Raw genomic sequence first — 20195 nt, 5'->3', positions numbered from 1 at the left:
GAAAAAAAAAAATCTGATTGTAAAATCACTGAAGTGATTGTAATTTAAAGAAATAAGCAGAGTTTCTGGTGAAGCACCATCGGTCCTGAATGTTCAGCCTTTTAATATCCACAACTTCTGTCGTTGTGTTGACATGTTCCGTTTCTGCTGAGAAGATTACAGTATGCATAGATTTCTATATATATACTATCATATATACATAACTGTGTGTGTATATATACACACATATATATATATATAAAATGAGAATAAATTTTCTAAATGCAGTGTGGCAGCTGTGATGTGGTTATTTAATGTGCAGTTTAATCATATGACCACATTTTCCGATCACTCATCTTTTCGGCCCGGCCTGTGGTCCCCCCATTTCCAGAGGCTCAAAGGTAACCCGGACAAATGGATGTAATTTTAAATGTAAGGATTGTTTTTTTTAAGTCTTGGATGAAAATCCTTTGCAGTCAATGTCTGCCTGAAGTCTAGAACCCACGGACGTCACCAGTGCTGCATTTCTTCTCTGCACCCGCCTCCTGTGCTCGTTTGCGGGTCTTTGCATTCAGTTTTGTACTTAATACTGAAAAGCACGTTCTGCTGGGTTGAGATCAGGCGACAGACTTTGCCACTGAAGAATATCTCATTTCTTTATCTTGAGAAACTTTTGGGCTGCAGTTTGATCAGAGAGCACATCACAGTGCCAATGGCTAATGACCCAAAGCAGTTTTGCTGAATGTGAGTGGAGTACAGCCTGCTACTTCTACAGTCATCAGTAAACTGTAGTAGCACAGGCAGCCATACATGCCCATGCCATCAGTTTGCCATCATTTGTACTACGAGGCAAACCCTGCGTAGTTCCATTCATAAAGGCATCTTGTGATTGTGACAATGGTACACCTACCTCTGAATTTTCTTCACTGGGTTTGGAGGTTTTGAAGGGTTTTTCTTCTTTCAAAGAAAGGATTCTGTGCGGTTAGTTGTCTTCCAGCCTTTTGGTGTTGTTGAGCTGCTCAGTGCATTTCTTCTTTTTAAGAATGTCCTGCCTCAACACCAGATCTTTTATGTGCTTAATATGTAACCAAATACTGAGGGAACAAGACACAGCCCAACATTTCTTGTCAAACTGCTCATCAGTCAATTGTCCAATTACTCCTGTGCCTCTGAAAATATCCCGTGAATAAAAATGGCTGTGATTCCTAACCGGCTGAAATAGTTTTGTTAAACTTCTTGCAGTAAAGCTGAAACCTCATATCTTGATTATTAGAGTTCAAATGCATGGTGGCATACAGATTCAAAATTACAAAAAAAAAAAATGCATCACTGTCCAAAAGCTTATGGACCTGTTTAATAACAGGTTTTTAAATGAGTGAGCCTTTGTGACACCGAGCTGGAGGGTAAGTGCAGATTCACTAACAAGGGGATTTACAAAGAAGATGTCTGAAGCTGAGAGGAGTTACAGCTCTGTCATTATCCGTCAGCAGATGGCAACAGCGCGGCTTCAGCTCCGCCTGCTTCTCTGCCTGCTGGCAATGAACAAATGCCATCTGCAGCCTGATGTTCACTCTGGAAACCAAAAGACGCAGTTACAGCTCAGCAGTTATCACCGAGTGTCTGCACAGGATTCTGATTGTAAAGTTTAGAATTACAACATAACTGGACCTCTGTCTGCAATAACCAATGAGGTGATCATCTGGATCTGAAGCTGTACAGAGCAGTTAATGCCATCAATAACTAATCGATCTAAAGCTTGAATGCTGACCTGCAAACCGAGCACAATCTAAAATATTACTGTTCAAACTTCCTCTGTGCTTCATGTTCAGTTATGACTTGATGGCACTCCAAACTAAAAGCTAGACTATTAAGAACATCAAATATTATTCTACTACTAATACAGTACTGTGTCTTGAGCCACCTCTCATTTCTTTATATTTTGCAAGGAAAACAGGAGATTGGTTCAGCAATTTAGTGCAAATGAGCCTGAAAGCCAATATTTGGTTTGACCGCCTTTATTCTTCAGCACAACCTGAACTCTCCTGAATTTCTTTAAGTAGTCTTCAGGAATAGTTCTCCGGGTTTCTTGAAGGACATTCCAGAGTGCTTCTTTGGACTCTGGCTGCCTTTTGTTCTGCTCTCCCCACGCTGCTCGGAGTGCTCCGTTGTGTGTTCTTCTGTCCAGGGATGCTTTTACTGCATTGGTGGTGCGTTTGGGGTCATTACCAAGCTGAAAAATGAAGCTGCTCCCAATTTTATCCAGTTGGTACTGAATAAAAATCTGACTGTACTTTTCTGTGTTCATAATTCCATTAAATCTGACAAGATCCGCAAAACCACTGACTGAAATACAGTCAGGACAGCACCTCCAGCATGTCTCACAGATGGCTGTAGGCACTCACTGTTGCACCTCTCTCCTGACCTCCTCCATACATACTGATGACAGTTTGAACCAAAAATTTCAAATTTGAGACCCGCTGCTACTGATCTTCAGTCCAGTTCTTGTGTAATCTTTTCTCCCCTCCTTATGAATGGTTTCTTGACACCGAGACCATTTCTGAGGCTTTAGCAAACAGTAGATGCATCAACTACAGGACCAGGACTGTGCATCTATCAGGTCCTGTGTCAGGTCTTTGTTGGATTTTTCCTGTTTTTCTTACAGACAGCCTGTTCTTCTGCTGTGGATAGTTTTTAGGACATTCTTCTCTTGTCCTCAACTTGTCTGGTTTCCTCAAATATTTTAAGGACAGGCTGCATATCATACTGAGATATGCCAAGCGCTCTTTATAGAGAATCACTTTTGAAAGACCTTCAGAAAGCCTGGAGAACTACTGCTCATGACTGCTTTCATACATTAGACGGGCAGCTCAAGACTTTTGCACAGTACTTTATCCTTATGGATGACAGCGGATATCCCTAACTTTGGGTGTTCAGCAAACCATGGACAATTCAGGCACTACAAAACCATGCAGAAAACACTTTCAAAGTCTGCATCTGATTAAAAAAAAGGAAACAGAAAGTGAAATTAGTCAAAAGTAATAAATAAAAGTGCAAAACAAGTGAAAGCACAAAATCAAATTCTCTCAAAACCATCTTTATTCTCACGAGCCAAATCACAAACGCTGCAATCATCGCCCGTCATGAAAAATCAAACTCATAAGTCCTCCAAGTTTAAAATGTACATCAGGCATTTTTGGAACATAATATTCTATCTTTTTGCTCTTCCTCTCTTTTGCTGCCACAGATTCACTCTCACGCCTCTCAGTCGAATTCTCAGAACATGTCGAGTAGATGAGTCGAACAAGAAGACACTCAAACACACAAGGAGAGAAATCTGTGCTGACTGTGGATGACTGTCTCTCTGATGCTGGTTACACTTTGAACAAGAACGTGTCCCTAAATGTGTTCATGTGTAGTTTTGTGTTTGTGTGTGTGGAAGTGACGTCCAGGTACATTAATATTGTTTTTTTTTTTAATGCTGCACTAATTTAACTATTTTTATAATTCTTTATGGCTTGTTCAGATGTGGAAATAGATTTGAGAGCAAGACACTATTTTTTTTTTAACACTATGCAAAAACAATATGTTTATAAAAAAAATTCTGCAGTCTGAAAATATACATCCTTTTCCTTTGTACTGTAAAATAGCTTTTCTATGGTGCAACTCTTGTTATTGGTTTGTAACTGAGTAACCTTAGGAGCAACAACTCACGGGAGAGATCCCGGCAACCTGGCACCTCTTCAGGAACAGTAAACTTTTTCTCAACCAGCCGTCTGCAGTGACTACGTTTACATGCACCACAGCTGTGTGTGTGTGTGTGTGTGTGTGTGCTAATCTGGCCATTATTTTGGGTTAAAGCTGCTCCGATCTAGATGACCGCTCATGCAGTTTGCTACACAGGAGATTTTTGCAAGTTTTAACTCATTTTTTTGGTCTTATGTACAAATTTCACTGCTTTCATTGACTTTACCAGGCTCTGCTAAATCAGCGCTGCACTAGCTGACCAACATGGGAAACCAACAAAGTCAGTTCTATCTGAAGAACCAATGGGAACGTGAGTAGTAGCTGTTAAAGAGGCCGACTGGTTTTCAGGACTTGTTGGGAGATCGAGCCAACGTTTGAGGATTAATATTAGACTATCCAACAGGTCCCAAGAAAAAACAAACAGCAAAATAACTTTGAGTCCACTTGGTGTGTAAATATACCGTTTTGTTAATATATTATTATTACAACTTTATAAGACAGAGTTGGACTTTTACGCTCAAGATCGGCTCATGTTCTTTTGTTTTTGTGATAAGGAAATTCGATACATGACTGAACGCTCCGTTCTTACTTCATTTACTACTGACATGTTTCACATATCTGTGTCTTCTAATTAACACTGTGGTTCAGTGATCTTGTCACGTATTATTATTTAATCACTTCATTTTAATGTTATGAGACCGCACTTTGAGCTCAGGTTTGTGAAATGTGCTGTAAAAAGGTTTTAGACCACCACACTCCACCTGCGCTCTGTGTGTGTGTTTTCAAGTAAACCGCTGCTAAACATCTCGTTTCTGACTTCTGAAGTAAATTCTGTTTGATACTGAGCCATACAAATAAATAAACTGGACATTTTCCTCGTTAACGAGGTTTGCTGACCGTCAAATTCAGCAATGACTGCCACACACACACACAGGTCTTCGCTGGTGGTTTGCTTGACGTCCCATCGAAAAACCACCCGTGATAAAAAGATTAAAGCAGGCGATTTAGGCTGAAACAGCGGTTGGGGTGGGGTAACGCACTGTACAAACATTTTTAATTTGATTATTTTTACTTATTTACAGTAAAGAAATAATGCCCTTTTTATGATTTTTATCCAGATCAATGTCTGGAATATAAATGTTGATTATTTTACAAAAATGTAGTAAAACTTTGTTTCTGATTCCTGAATACTGATGTGTGTTCTTTAGCTGTGACCTGGATTACTTTTACACTGCACTCTCTGCCACGACTAATTTGTCCCATCATCAAAGTTTATACTTTGATGATGGGGCTGGCTGCAGACAGGATTTCTTCCTTCCTACATACATATATGATAAATCACCAGCTGATCACAGGGTTTAGATACAGTACTGTGCAAAAGTTTTGAGCCACCCCTCATGTCTCTTATATTTTGTTTCCAAGGAGCCAGCCTTTCCTGTAAAGTTTTAAAAGTGGTCTTTCTGAAGGGCCTTTAAAGTGTCACCTGCCCATTCTCAGAGGAATCTTTTGTTTTTTGTTAACCCACTTAACACTGACCTATGAACCATTTGGCAATCTTTAAACTTATGGAACACGTGAAGGTGAAGAAGTGAGAGAGATTGAGTGATTAACTTTGCTTAAAATCTACACATGAGTATCTTTAAAAGCAACAGACGTGTAATGCAAGAAACCAACAAAGAGACGACGGCACTATTTTGCTGCTTTGGAGAGTCTGGTTTTACATGAATAGCAGTTTTGTGTAGTTTCTAACACAAAAACAGCAACAGCCTGTTAAAACAATCTCCTTCCTCGCTGTTAAATATGCAAATATTGTACTCTAATGCTTTTTGCAAACATATCAGCTGCACACATGTTAGAAATATGTTAAGTCCACATGTTTGTGGGCTTCTGCCTTTTAGTGGTTAAAAGAAAAAAATAATGCAGCTCTTTGCAAATATCTGAACTCTCATAGTGTCCCTTTACCTGCACAGGAAGCCAGAATCATTTACAGAAATGTTTTTGAAAGCGGCAACAAAGTTCCAGTTTTGGTTCACAGGCTGCAGTTCGCAGGCTCCAGAAAGTCCCTGCCCCTGAGGTAGTGTGCAATTACAGCCCAACGACTGTCCAGGTGGAGTACTGAGGAACTGGCAGGCCAAATAAAGAGAACATTTCAGACCACAAAATAACAGTTGCTGCTAGCATACAGGGGATGGGAATTTATCTGAATGTTTGTTTGAATGTCTGAAAAGTTATGCTGCCAAATTCCTGAGACTAGACTGAAAGTCTTTAGTTAAAAAAAAAAGAAAAAAAGAGAGCCTAAAGAACACAGGATGCGCTCACTGCGTCCACTTTGCTAACGTTAAATCCACGCGGTTCTTCAGATGAAATGGAAACGCTAATACACAAACACACCAAAGGGACATTTAAGGTCCTGAGTTTAGTTCCTGGGACTGTTGGGTTGAAAAGGGCCATTAGAAAGTCATCTGAGTCATTCCACGCCCTGATATGTTTGTGCAGCCAGCCCCTGGTACTAAAAAAAATGAGAATATTCATTTCAGCTCTTTTTTTTTTTTTTTTTTAAAGCTAAGGTCAGTTCATCTATGAAGCCTTAATTAATATTGATGTTTACTGCATGTTCTGCTTTTGTCAAAGGCTCCTTCACACAACTTAACATGTTAAAAGACTGCAGACACAGGGGGTGCATGTAAATGTGGCCACTCTTACGTTTCCAAGTGGCTGTGGCTCAGCAGGGCCTGGCCGTCCCCCCCCACGCCCACCCCAGCCCACCCCAACCCCGTCCTTCCCCACCTATCTCCCTCTCACTCTGATTGTCTGTGCATTTATCTAAATCTGTACAGTTTGCGAGGTGTGTATGTGTGAGGTCCGGGTCATTCAAACACTGTAGCAATTCTATTGCTTTGATAAAAAAGGCATCACTTCACAGAAATGAGAAGAGAAAAATAAAATACAAGCTGCTTTGAGGAGCAGTGTGAAGCTTGAAAAAGCGAGATATATATAGAGCCGAGGTTTGTCACATTGCAAACGACAATACCATAGTGAGGCTTCTTCCAACAACAAAACAAACAGAACATACCTGCTAAAATAAAAGAAAGAAAAGAGCGCTGCATTTCACAATTTCACCAGACTTGTCAGTGTACCTTGCTGATGGCGAAGCATACAGTTTTTGGGCCTGTCAAAGTTCATTTGGCCTCCAAATGCCACTGGTTGGTCACAGTCATGGAGTCTGACCCATGCATCATCTAGAGAAATAATACACCAATCAGCCACATCATTAAAACCAATGACAGGTGAACAACGATCTTGTTACAAAGCGATGTTGTGTTGGGAAAGTTTGGGTCACTGTATTCTTGTGGATTTAACTGCATGGTATTGGCACTCCCTGACAGCAGTGGCCTCCCCCAATTAAGAGCCCAAACTATTTACCCAGCCTCCATCTGAGGCAGATGGAGCCACACCAGGTGTGCTGGAACAATCTAGAACATTGAAGGTCCACTCCAAACCCAACTGCCCCATGACAGAGGTCCCTTATCTGTACCCCGACAGTTCACGGATGTTTCCAGCACAGGTGTGACCCGCCACTTGTGCCAGTTTTATTGTTGTGGCTGATCAGTGTATATGTACATATGTGCACTGCCCAATATGTCTACAGATATACTGTATGTTCTGCACATGTGCATGTTTGCGTGTTAGTGTATTTGCCTGCCATCATATGAGGGTGCCGGGCTGTTATTCAGACATGTAAATAACAATACACTTCAACCAACCATTGCCCCAACTCACCAAAGCACCATGATGTCACTGTTTTAATATACAGTCCCACTCCAATTCATGGAGATGTTAAAAACAAACAAAAACAAACAGAAAAAAAAAAAAGGTTGAATAATTATATATGACTGTGAGGCAACGCGGCTGAGATGAAACACTTAAAACTGGTCGAATAGCAGACTAAAACACACCTAAGAGGAAAGCTTAAGTAAGCGGCATGACCAACACAGTTAGCCAAGTCTGACTAGAACTAAGAAAGCCCAGCAAGGATGTAATAAGGAGGGCATCGTTCACCTGGTTTTGGCACAACAAAAAACAAGCTCTATACGATTGTCTTTCCTGGGCTCAGAGCCATTATGTGCTTTTGTTACTCCTGACGAGTCTCTGGCAATAACGAGGAGGCTCATTTTAATGCTACTTCTGCATTCCTGTCACTGTCACTTAGCTCTCCATAAAGTTTTTCTTTTGTTTGTTTCATGATGGTCCTTCTGTCAAAATAAAGGCCAACAGGAACTCAAGGATAAATTTTTTTCTGCTCTAAAAGTCTGAACACAGCTGCAAAAGGAAGTTAGAGCTGCAGAATTTCTTCGTTTTTAATCAGTCTGTCAGAAATGTATCCAAAAACATTTTTTGCTTCGGGGTTTTGGAAATGGGTTAGCAACTAATAATATTTTATTTTCATGTACTGTAAGATGAATTGTTAAGTCTACAAAATGTCAAGAAATGTTTCTAAAAACATCAGTCACATTATTTTGTCTGACCAACAGTCCGAAACTCAAAGATATCCAATTTACAAAGATGGAAAACTGAGAAAACCAGGAAGAGACACACAGTCTCTATGAAAACACCACCTCTAATGTTTTTCCTCATTCTGTTCATGTCCACCTGCTGATTTAGTATTTCTGACATCATTTCCGTCACAGTTTCCCTTGTATATTTCTGATGTTGGCCTCTGATAAACATTCTTTGCATTCAGATATAAAGTTGCTTCCCGCTCATCAACCAAACCTCCACATCATCTAATTTTATTCAAAAACTGGGTATTTACTTTCCTCTGAGCTGGCCCAAATACGCTGTTGTAGACCCAAAGTTGTGCACAATATATTGCAATAACTGCAGTATGCATAGCATATCAGAAATCGTTCCGCATTAGCAAAAATGCCACCTATCATATTTACCACAAAGGAAAGTATTAGGCAGAATTATGCTCACTTAGCTGAAAGCTGAGTGCGTTTGAAGGGCCAGAAACAAGTTAAAGAATAATATGTAGTGTTTACAGTGTATACTGCCACGATGTGATGCAAAGTAAAGATGGCTGAAAGGGACCTATTACTCTATACGTGATATCCCAATGTAGTAGCTTTGCATGATTGATCTCATAAAGTAATCCTTATTTATCTTAGACAGCCTCTCAGTTTATCCTCTGATTAAAAACATGTTGTTTGGGTCTGTCTCTTGAAGGTTCACCTTGCCTAAAAACCCACCTTCTTCTGATAAGCCAGCATCAGGAACAACTGGGACAACCAATGCTTGCGAGCGCTACTGCCTGTGCTTTGTGGGTGTGCTGTACCTGTAGCAAATGTCGGAAAAGCAGAAAAACCTTTGGAAACCTCTAATTAATAGCAGTCTGGGGGCAGGGATTGCTTTTACATATTTTGCGTATTATTTGAAACTTTGGTCAGGTTTAATAGGAACAATCGACATTCTAACAGAAAATAAGAAAAGCCATACAAGTTCCCCTTAATGCTGCAAAATCCTGCACAGGTTTCTTGCTTGGAGCTCTGTCCTGAGCTGCTGTTCTGCTACAAAATTCAGACTTTTTTTCCCCAACAGCTCTGGAATGCAGCGTTACAAACTAACCTTGTAATGTGAGGCTACCAGGAGACTTCTAAATACCTGTGAGCTGCTGCCCATTAAAGTAAGTCTTGCTGTTAATGGGTCAGATCACAGTACGATGGCGAGCTGCTGAAGAGTTCAGACACTCACCGGATGGATGAAGATTCATAGATTAACTGACAAATAGGTGCAATAAAGGCGAGCAGGTTTGGGGGAAGGGCAAACAGTTTGCTGACAATGTCTTACGTTGCGGATAAGGTGAGCAGCGATTTTGAGTTTTTTTTAACATAAAGGAAGGAATATACAACATGTGGTTGGTTTGTAATGAACAAACAGGTGTTGATAAGATCACCATTATGCAACGGTACAATCATGAAAACAAAATACCTAAGAGTAAAATCTGAGGTGAGATGTTATGCCCACAACAATAACAGAACAAACCAAAAAAAAAAAAAAAAAAAAATCAAAAAGCTATTCACTTGTACCCGCACTGTAAGGAATGGTTTCATCCAAAACTAGACCAGAGAGCTACTCCTAAAGTATGGAATGAAGTGACACTCAGTAGTGCTATTAGAAGGTTCATTGTGACGGGCTTTCTGCTGGTTCCACCCCTGAGACCACCAGGGTGCCCAGGCGCTGACACGCGCACACACGCACTCACACAAACACGCACGCACACACGCACACAAATCCAATGGTCAGTCCTCGAAGACCTCCAGAAAGAGTGGAGGGAACAGCTCGGTGGGACACTCCACTTTCATGTGGAGGAATCGGCTGGCGTGGCAGGTGCCGATCATCCGCAGGTCCGTCACCTTCATTAGCAGCTTGGGCCAGAAATGTGCCACTTTGTGTTTGCGGTAGTTGATGTAATGTTCAAAGGCTAGCAGGAACTCCTCTTGGCAGCGCTCGATTCGCTCCACGCTAGTTAGGCCCGGACGATCTGAAGACAGACAAACCGAACGCTTTGTCATTTCATAACAACATCTTCGCACTGAATTACGAAAAAATGATATAAAATTAGGAGATGTGTGGAACTACTTTTCAAATGGGATCCAGTAGTTATCAAGTTAGCATTAAATATGAACCTGGATTATTCATCTAGTTTGATAGCTTGATAGGTACACATTATGGTGCTAGTTATTATTATTATGGTATTCATGATTCTGCTTTTTTTAATTACAAATGCCAAACACAAAACAAAAAAAATGTCAAATTAAGAGTTAATCAGTAATTACTAATTACAAATGATCAACTTTCTATCCCAAAATTATTCAAACATTTTTGCTTTAGAAACAGTGTTAACTAATCTCTTAGTGGCGACTGTAGCTGTGTCAGAGGACGAGGACAGATGGACAGGTTGTCTGCGTGTCCCCTGCAGCACAGCAGTATTGATCTTCAATGAGATGCAGCGTATTACAGAGAGAAATGCTGCTGGAGCCAAAAACCAAGCTAGCTGGGCAAAGCTCCTCACAACGATTACGGTGATTAATTGATTAAACTGTAGTTTGGCATAGATTTAATGTCAAAACTAAGTGTTCGCACAATCTGTACAGGCAGGAAGAATTCCACCTTTGAGACAGCAGGGCCTTCATGCTTTATGCACAGGCTCTGCTGCTGCTCCCCCCCCCCCATTAGAACAGAAACACAACACGGCTTCCTAAAAATCTACTTCCTTTAAGCCAATATCATCAAAAGCATAATAAGACCATAAGCTAGCAGTAATGTGAAAGGCACAAATAACTGAGCGCTCTTATTCGCACGCGTGAGTATGCACTCTAGGCTTACCGGATGAAAGCAGGATAACAGCTTGTAGAAGAGCCACCTCAGAGTCATCCAAGTTGAAGGAGGATAGCGACACGCCAAGGTCAAAGATGGCGTCTGAGACTACGCCCAGGCCTCCGTTCTTAAGCTGACCTCGTGTGACCGCCATCTCGCCGTTAAGTGTGAGGGTCTCGCTTTCTGGATCATAGCGAACGGCAGCTCGCAACGACATGATCTCCATGCAGCAGCCTTTCAACAGGATGATCTGGTCTTCACAAGGCAGCTGGGTAAAAAGAAGCTGATTGGTTACGATGGCTTATTCAGCAGCAGTGTTCAGGTGGACTTTTCTTTAGTTATGTCGATTTAAAACTGGAAAATTCAAATTCAAATGCAGTTACACGATAAAAACTGAGTTACATTTTGAAAGCTAGCAGAAAGAAGCAGCTGTTTACTGGTTCATTAGTCAGAAGGCTGGTTGGTACTTGTGAAAGACTGGCTAGAGATAATATGGTTAATAATTATATATATAGAAGTTTAATAAAAAGAAGTTTAACTTTAAGTGCAGCTATGTAATCCTGCCCCGAAGTGCCCTCAGATGACATATATGTTACAAAAATAAAAGAATAGCATCAATATTTAGTACCCATTTTCCCTAAAGCTAGTATTGCATGCTTATTTAAAAGAATGTTTAATTTCACTAACAATATATTTGTTTACCATCTGTGATGACAGTCAGATTTGTAGTATTAATTCACATTAGACTCACACCATCACTTAATGACACTTTCACTACATTTAATTAGGTCTCTAAACACTTTGAATTACTATTATTTATCCTGCTGATTAGTTTACCATCATTTTCCAGTATGACCTCACATATCACATCACTGTATGAAATTAAGCAGCTGTGCTTACCTCACAAAACATAGGCAGTTTTTTGGCAAAGTCCACCACTCGGGTTATGGCAGGGGTGATAATTTTTGTAAACTGACTGAAGGCTTCTATATCCACTTTACTTCCTTCAGGTGCATTGCCCATGGATGCTTGAGCAATATCCTCAGGCTGAAAGAACAAGGAGTCGAGGTCAGTCAGTGTTTCGCTCAGTGAAGCAAGAAGATGTAAATGGGGTGGTATCAATTATCTATCAATTATCTGCCCATTGCTTTTATTTAAATGCCTTTTGCATGTAAATGACTGCAAGTATGTTTAATAGAAGAGTCACACTGTATCCCTATCAGTGATATTATGAAGCTACACTGTATACAAGTTCAAATACAATGGATGACTTCAATAAATACTGTTTATCTGCCGTATCTTACCTTAGTTTCCTTCACCCCCGCTGCACTCTGGTCAGAAGTATAGAATAAATTACATGTTATTTCATTAAGAAGCATTGCTTCCTCGACCTGTTGGATAATCAACAGGAATCGTGAAGTTTCAATGAAGAACCCGTGTCAAGCCAACTAAAAGAAAACAAGTTAAAACTGAAGACAGATGAAAGAGTGTGCAGATAGAAAACAGGTGAAGACAGAAATACAACATGAGTTTCCACAGTAAGATTCCGGCTCAGGACCACGGCTTCAAACAGGTCCTCGGGAACACTCAAACAACAATCGACGATACCGAGTACAGAGCGCGACCTCGTGTGCGACGCCAATCGGAACTTTAATCAGATTTTCAATTTTTTTTTTGAACAAAAAAGAAACAATTTGTAAAAACAGACAAAAAAAAAACAACATATGCGACCACGAAAGCTCATAAATTGTCAAACACATTCGGCTGTGTTCGTGTCTCTTTTCAGGGAAGGAGACTTTCCCTAAAAATTTAATGAAAGTGTTTTCCCCAGCGCCTTTAAAAATCTGAAGTATTTCGCAAAAAATAAACCAAATTCACATCGTGATTTAAAAATAATTCTGTGCCTAATGAGTGTTCGTTTTGATCGTGCCATAGAAACTCAGTATAAAGTCAACAGCTGACAGACTTTCAGTCTGGACAGAGTGATCAGACTTAACAGAAAAAAGCAAAATTAGTCAAAAACAGGGTGAGGTGTGAAATCAAAAGCTACAAACAGAAAGAGAGAAAAATTAAACAGCACGAAAAAAAAAGCAAGTTATTAGTATTAGCAATTAGGAGTCGTTGCTTGGCAAGACATAAGAAAGACAAGAGTAAGATGTTCCATTATAAATTAGTGTTGCTGCGTTGAGGAAACACTTTTCTCCATCGTCCAGCTAATTCTCCCCACTCTACAAGGAGATACAAAAAAAACACATGGACATATTAACATAGGGAACAGTGGAACAATGGTGGTGGTGGAAGAGGAGGAGACAGGGACATGACGTGGAAGGGGGCTGGGACGGGAGGGAGGGAGAGGTGGATGGGGGTCAGGGGGATTGGTGCTTTGAATAAGGCAGAGTAATCAATACAATCAAGGCTTTGGTGAGGAGGGAGGAGGAGGAGGAGGATGTCTCACCAGGAATTTCCGCTTCTGCTTCCAGTGGTTGCCCTGGGCGTTCGTGGCCATATGGGCTTCAGTCACCATACGGATGAGATCCCACTCCTCCTGGGTGGGCTCCAGTCGGTCCCACACTGTCTTCTGCAGTTCCTCCTTCCGACGGCGCTCCCGGTTCTCCTCTATTAGCTTCCGCTTGGCCAACCTCTTGCTGTCGTCCAACACCACTGGGGTGGAAAAAAAAGGAGGTCAGCAGGGGGAAAAAGGGAGAACAAGAGAGTACAGAGGAAGGGAAAAAAGAGAGATGGGAGGAGGAGGATGAAAGGGGGTAGTGGAGCATGAAATGATGAATTGTTGATATGCAGAACTTAACTGTTCCAACACAAGAAAATTAGATCCCATTTAGATGACACGTTACAGAATAATGGTGTTTATGCACTTTAAGCGTATGGGGCCACATTTGTTCTTGCTTCATGACTTTCAAGTGTTTTACTTTTTGGACTTTCAGTGAATTTGTTTTTAACTCATGGCCAAAAATTATATGATTATAATGCCATCAGAGGAGGCCCGAGATTCAGGCAACCCATATATGGAAAAAAGAAATAGGAAAAATCTTCCCACTGAGTCGAACAGTAACTTTAGTGTTTGATGAGGCAAAGTAGCCACTATGGAACATATAAAGCTATGAGACAAACAGTGCTTATGTAAAGCACAATTTTTCTTTGCCATACCGGGAAACACCATCATTGCTTTTGTTTCGAATACAAGAGACGAGCATTTTTGGAACGTCTTAAAATTCTCTTTCGTTCTGAAAACCACTAAATGTAAACCTTGATGACAGAAAAAAAATTTATAATAGAAAAATTCCTGAAATTTAATCCTCTTCTCATTTTTCACTCCATTAATAAATGTAATTGATTTCTGTATTTAAAATGTCAGAATTATTTCTTGCTATTGGAGAACAGCAGAAAGGTCAAAAGTGACAAAAAAGTAGACAAAATATTGAGAAGCAATATTTTGGGCACTCACAGTCTGTTGCCATTCCCACCGCAATGCACTTCTTGAAGCGACATTCCTGGCACTGATTTCTGGTCACTTTGTCAATAACACATTTTCCCTCGTACTTACAGGCGTAGGTTGGATTGAGATTCTTCTGGATTGTTCGCCTGAAGAATCCCTAGAGAACAGAAAGTCACATGATCAGAAGTGGTTGCAAAAGCAAGACCATAAAGACTGACTAAAGTTGAGGCCATGTGGTCACATGGTTTGCATTACCTTGCAACCTTCACAGGTAATGCAGCGATAGTGGTAGCCTGTGGCTTTGTCCCCGCACACTACACACAGCTCATCCTTGTCCAGGTAACTCGGTATGTACCCTGTAGAGACAGAAAAAATGGTTAACTTTGGATTTTTTTCCCTCTTTAAAAAGCAAATTTATGTCAAATAAATTTGAGTCCTGGCCTTCACAATGCTTTTCAAAATATGACATTAAACTAACACATTAACATGGATATTTTTTTTAATGGTAGTATTTAATTTTCAGATTTTAATTTAAGTTTATGTCAAAGTACTATTTTTTTCATAACAGGAAAAAACAAATGGGAAAATGAAAAGCCAAGTGAGAAAATAGGAAAGAAAGTTTTAACATGACTCTGCAGTCCTGTGAAAAACTAAGTACACCCCAGGATTCAAGAGCTTGTAGAGCCATCTTTAGTAGCAGAAACTTAAAGAAATCTTTCTGCTTGACTGTTATGAGTCTCTCACATTGTTGTGGAGGAATTTTGGCTTATTCTTCTTTATAATACTTCTTCAATTTGTTGCGGTTTGCAGAGATTTTTATTTTTATTTTTATGCATAGCTCTTCAAGTACCTGCCAAGTCATTTCAATTAGGTTGAGGTCTTTGACTAGGCCATTGCAACACCTCAATTATTTTCTTTTTCAGCCATTCTGTTGTAGATTTGCTGCTGTGCTTGGGATTATTGTCCTGCTGCATGACCCAATTTCGGCCAAGCTTTAGCTTTAGCTTGACTCTAGAGTACTTTGGTATACAGAGAAGTTAATGGTCAGCTCAGTTACTACAAGATTCCCAGGTCCTGTGGCTGCCAAACAAACCCAAATCATCACCTCTCCACCATTGTGTTTCAGTTGGCATGAGGTGTTTGTGCTGATATTCTGTGTTTGGTTTTCTCCAAACGTGGGTGCTGTGCATTATGTCGAAATGTCCCAACTTTGGTCTCATCTGTCCAAAGGACGATGTTCTTGAGATCTAGTGGTTTGTTCACGTGCAATTCTGCAAACCTAAGCCATGCTAGCATGTTCTCCTTAGAGAGAAGAGGCTTTCCCCTTGCAACCCGTCCAAACAAGCCATACTTGACCAGACTTTTCTGACTATACTGTCATGACCTTTAACATGCTAACCCAGGCCTGTAGAGTCTGAGATGCAGCTCTTGGGTTTTTGACAGTTTCAGGGGTGAATTAATTGAGACATTGACTCTTGGGAACCTCGGGGCATTATGACATACCTGAATGCTCCAGACCAGTAAACTATCAAAACCTCTGCTTTTGCAGAAGTGGTGACACTTGTTGACAGCAAACTGTAGAGTAGCAGGCAAATTCTGCAAGTCAACACACTGACTCTAATAAACACCAAATATTAAGACTGTCTGTTATCCAATATTTGAGATTTGGTTGAATGAGTTCCATCACCAGGACTCTAGGTTAACAAACTGATCAATATAATTTTTTTTGGATGGGAGGAGGGGTTTAAGAAAGCAATAAATAATCTTTTGTCAGCCTTCTGTTGCCTCAACAGCAATCAATAAGGAACCCCTGCCTGCCTCAATCAATCACTCTGCAGCAAGTCCTGATCGCAGACTTGCCAACGCATGATGCCTTATGTCTTGGATTTACCCTTATCAGACTTAATTCGAAAATCCCAGACATCATTGATTCAATGATCAAGAAGGAGTTGCCACCAAATATCTATTTTTAAAAAAAGTATATATAGACACATAGACACACAAACACACCCATATATATGTATACATATATGAATTTGAACATGTACTAGCACCAGTTCTATGCCTCACATATACCTTCTTAACCACAAAGAGGTAAATAACGACAACCTGTATGCCATACCTTTCCTGTGTGCACCCTGCATCCACCGCAGGTGTGAAAATTCAGGTTTGATCTCAGGGAAGTACTCGGGTGGAAGTGGCTGATGGTGGAAGTGACTAAGAGGGACCTCCATGCTGCAAAACTCACTCTTCAAAACAGAAGACCCAGCAGCATATGAACATGAGTAGTGCTGGCTGGGGGACCAAGCCTGCTCCATGCAGGGTGGATGGTGCAGAGGCTGAGGTTCACAGTTGCCATACCCAGACCCATCACCTGGGTACATGCAATGTTCCCCGCCTCCCGGCACCGTGTAGCTTCCAACGCCAGGGTGAGGCATCTCGTACATATCCGAAATGCAGTAGTTCATGATGGAAAGCCTCACCAGGGCACCATAAAAACTTCTGGACCAACTCTGAGAACTATCTGCTCTCAAAAAAAACCCCTTAGCTGGCAATAAGCCACAAAAATGAAGAAAATAACCTGGTCCTGGTCTGAAAGGACTTGATGGAGTTGATCGTACTTAGGAGCACAAACGCTTTATCCAACAAATCCACAGACTACAAACAACACCTTGCAAGTGCCCCACCCGCCACCACCCGGCCGAATTGGGAAGCAGAGATTTATGACGACATAGGGCTCTAATCTTACACTTCACAAATCCGTGATGTACCACAGACAGTGGCGATGTCACAGATTAAGACATTGCATGGTGCACATACTGTAAGAACCATCTCAGACCAACCACAAAAGTGAAGACCAATTCTAAAGAAGAGAAGGTCCAAGAAAACAGAAATGGTTGAAAAACCTGACTGAAGAGGGCTTGCATATGATATAAGAATTATATTAACCCTGATCTTTCCTAACCCTCTAACCTCAGGCTTTTGAGCATTTTAAACCTTACTTATCCTGTGGTTATTTTAACAGAATCTACTAACAAGCTCCCTTAGGTCAGTTACACATAATTATCCTTGAAACCATTTGGTGAAAATTACAACACTAAGAAGGTTCTAAGAGGGGTTTTAACACATGGCCCTGATTTTTCACCAATAAGACTCTAATGTGTATTTAGTTCCTGCTGTGCAGCTTATGGAAAGATGGGGCACATATTAGTGCATTTATTTGGGATTCACTCAGAATAATAAACACCTGTACTAAAACTAAAATAAAATCTAAGAATCCTGTTCTGGATAAAATTTTGATTTAGATCAATAGGTAAGTCAAATTCAGAGAATAAGCTGTAATAATTGTGAATATACATATAAATGTACATAGTAATAATAACATTTTATTGACTTTTACTTGTAATCAAATACATTTTATATTACAGACTAATATGTAATGTGGTGGAAATTTGTAAATCAAAAGTTTTTGTAGTTGTACTTTGCATTTGTACAAAAACCTAACAACATTTACTGCAAAAGTAGTTGAGCCTAAAAAAAAATGACGATGTTAAAAAAATGTTTCCCACAATCACACTATGAGTGACGCACTGTGTGATCTATCAGAAAAATCACTTTTTTTCCGAGACATCAGCTTTGCTCACACTGATTGGCCTTCCTAGCCAATGATGATGAGATAAGGCTTGGGATTTGCAATCGCATTTTCAATAACATAACAGGATTCTTACATTCACACCCACACACACGCACAATAAATTGGATCACGGCAAACACACACACACAAATGCGTGTTATTCTGTGTGATCCAATTTAATTTGAATTAGTTTCATAGTTACTTTCACTTAATTTTGCACTTTATTTTTGAACACTGTCTCAAAAAGCTAGAGGGAAATGGTGCTGCAACAGAAACACTTATTTACAACTGTAAACACAAAACAAAACAATGGTGCAGTAAGGAAGCACGCACACACACACACACACACACACACACACACACACACACACACACACACACACACAAATCAAAGTTAAAAATCATTAATATGTTCCCAAAAATTGTTCGAGTGGGTCCTTAACTTTTATGAGCAGTAAAGCAAGAACAGAAGCACAAAAAAGTTCGTATTAGACAAAGGAGAAAAAAAAGGAGCAAAAGGACCACAAAAATGGTGCCAGATGTTAAAATCTGAGCAAAGATGAATGCTTTAAAATCCCTGCTGCTTATATTTAAGCATTTACATCACAGTGAGCAAAAAAAAAAAAAAAAAAGGATTATGCTAATGCCTACAAAAGTCAATATAATTTCAGAATTTATACTGAAATATTTTTTTTCTACACCAAATTTGTGAATTGTCACACCAACCCTATTGTTTTTATCTTTTATATAGCTATGGCCAATTCAATTCTTCAGAGGAGCTAAAGCACAAAAGAATTCAGAAGTATGTGGTTCAGGAATTACTTTGTCTTAACCCTTTTAATGGCTTTTTAGGTCATACACAACATAGAACCTAATGCAGGCTGACACACAGAGACTAAAAAAGCACGACAGTGATTCTTGTGCTTGGTTACAACATTTAAAGTGTCAAACATCTCATCCAAATGCTGATGGATGGAGAAGACTGAGTGTGAAGTACTGTATTTTGTAGTCTTATTTAGTAGCATGACAGTTCTCTTGTATGCAATGTATGACAATGTTGGGGGATGCTCCTAATGCCAGGACGGATGGTGTTCTGGGGGGTCTCCTCCCAGATCTGGACCAGGACATCACTGAGCTCCTGGCCAGACTATGGTGCAACCTGGCAGCATCAGATGAACCCGAAACATAATATTCTAGAGGTGTTTTACTGGATTTAGGTCAGGCGAGAGTGGAGGTCGGTCAATGATATCAATTACTTCATCCTCTAGGAACTGCCTGCGTACTCTTGCCACGTGAAGCCAGGCATTGTTGTACACCAGAAGGAACCCAGGACACAGTGCACCAGTGTAGGATCTGACAATCGGTGATTTCATCCTGATACCTAATGGCAGTCAGGGTGCCGTTGCCTAGCCTGTAGAGATCTGTGCATTCCTCCTTAGATATGGCTTTCTAGACCATGACTGACCCACCACCAAGCCAGTCATGATCAGTGATGTTACAGGCAGAATAATGTTCTCCACGGCTTCCCCAGACCTTTTCACGTCTATCACATGTGTTCAGGGGAACCTGCTACAAGTTTAATTGACTTGATGCTATAATCTGATTAAAAAGTGTTCTATTAATTTTTTTTGAGCAGTATAGTATATTTATAGAAAGGATCTTAAGGTGTAGCTGAGGCTAGGAGGGAACCTTAAAATGGCATTCTGGCTTTTTGCAGGTGTGATGGTTCTGCTGGCTTCACTGGAGTGTGACCTTCAGCTTTCACTTGCAGCCAAGTATGAAATGGCTGTGATGAGAATGAGCACCTCAAAGTCTGAGGCCACAATTCTGTGCCAGAGACCGATGAAATGCTCCCTCTGGGTCGGGGGAAAGCAGCTGCCTAAGGATGTTCAAGTGTGTTGGGATCTTATTCACAAGTGTGGAGGTGGACCAGCAAATCGGTGCAGTGTCAGCAGTAAAGCCTTGCACAAGCCTGTTGTAGTGGAGAGAGGGCTGAGCAAAAAGGCA

The 20195-nt window shown here is 40.4% G+C and overlaps 1 protein-coding gene across 6 annotated transcripts in view; it reads right to left on the bottom strand.

Annotated features, from left to right (window-relative positions):
* Nucleotides 1–6509: 6509 nt before the first annotated feature.
* thrb (thyroid hormone receptor beta) overlaps nt 6510–20195 on the bottom strand; it is a 123857-nt gene continuing 110171 nt past the window's right edge. For 3 of the 6 annotated variants that reach the window (XM_030740630.1, XM_030740631.1, XM_030740632.1), the window contains exons 5-11: nt 14810–14910; nt 14564–14711; nt 13556–13761; nt 12405–12491; nt 12001–12147; nt 11110–11368; nt 6510–10264 (exon numbers count right to left, since the gene is read on the bottom strand). In XM_030740630.1, coding sequence (XP_030596490.1) covers nt 10023–10264; nt 11110–11368; nt 12001–12147; nt 12405–12491; nt 13556–13761; nt 14564–14711; nt 14810–14910 — 1190 coding nt within the window. In that variant the 3' untranslated portion in view covers nt 6510–10022. Of the gene's footprint in view, nt 10265–11109; nt 11369–12000; nt 12148–12404; nt 12492–13555; nt 13762–14563; nt 14712–14809; nt 14911–16676; nt 17178–20195 lie in introns of those variants that run through there. The other 3 variants (XM_030740628.1, XM_030740629.1, XM_030740634.1) reach the window with 3 other exon arrangements.

This window comes from Archocentrus centrarchus, chromosome 11, assembly GCF_007364275.1.
Source record: "Archocentrus centrarchus isolate MPI-CPG fArcCen1 chromosome 11, fArcCen1, whole genome shotgun sequence".
NCBI lineage: Eukaryota > Metazoa > Chordata > Actinopteri > Cichliformes > Cichlidae > Archocentrus > Archocentrus centrarchus.
Note: the sequence above shows the minus strand (reverse complement) of the source record. Positions and strands in the feature narration are given on the sequence as shown.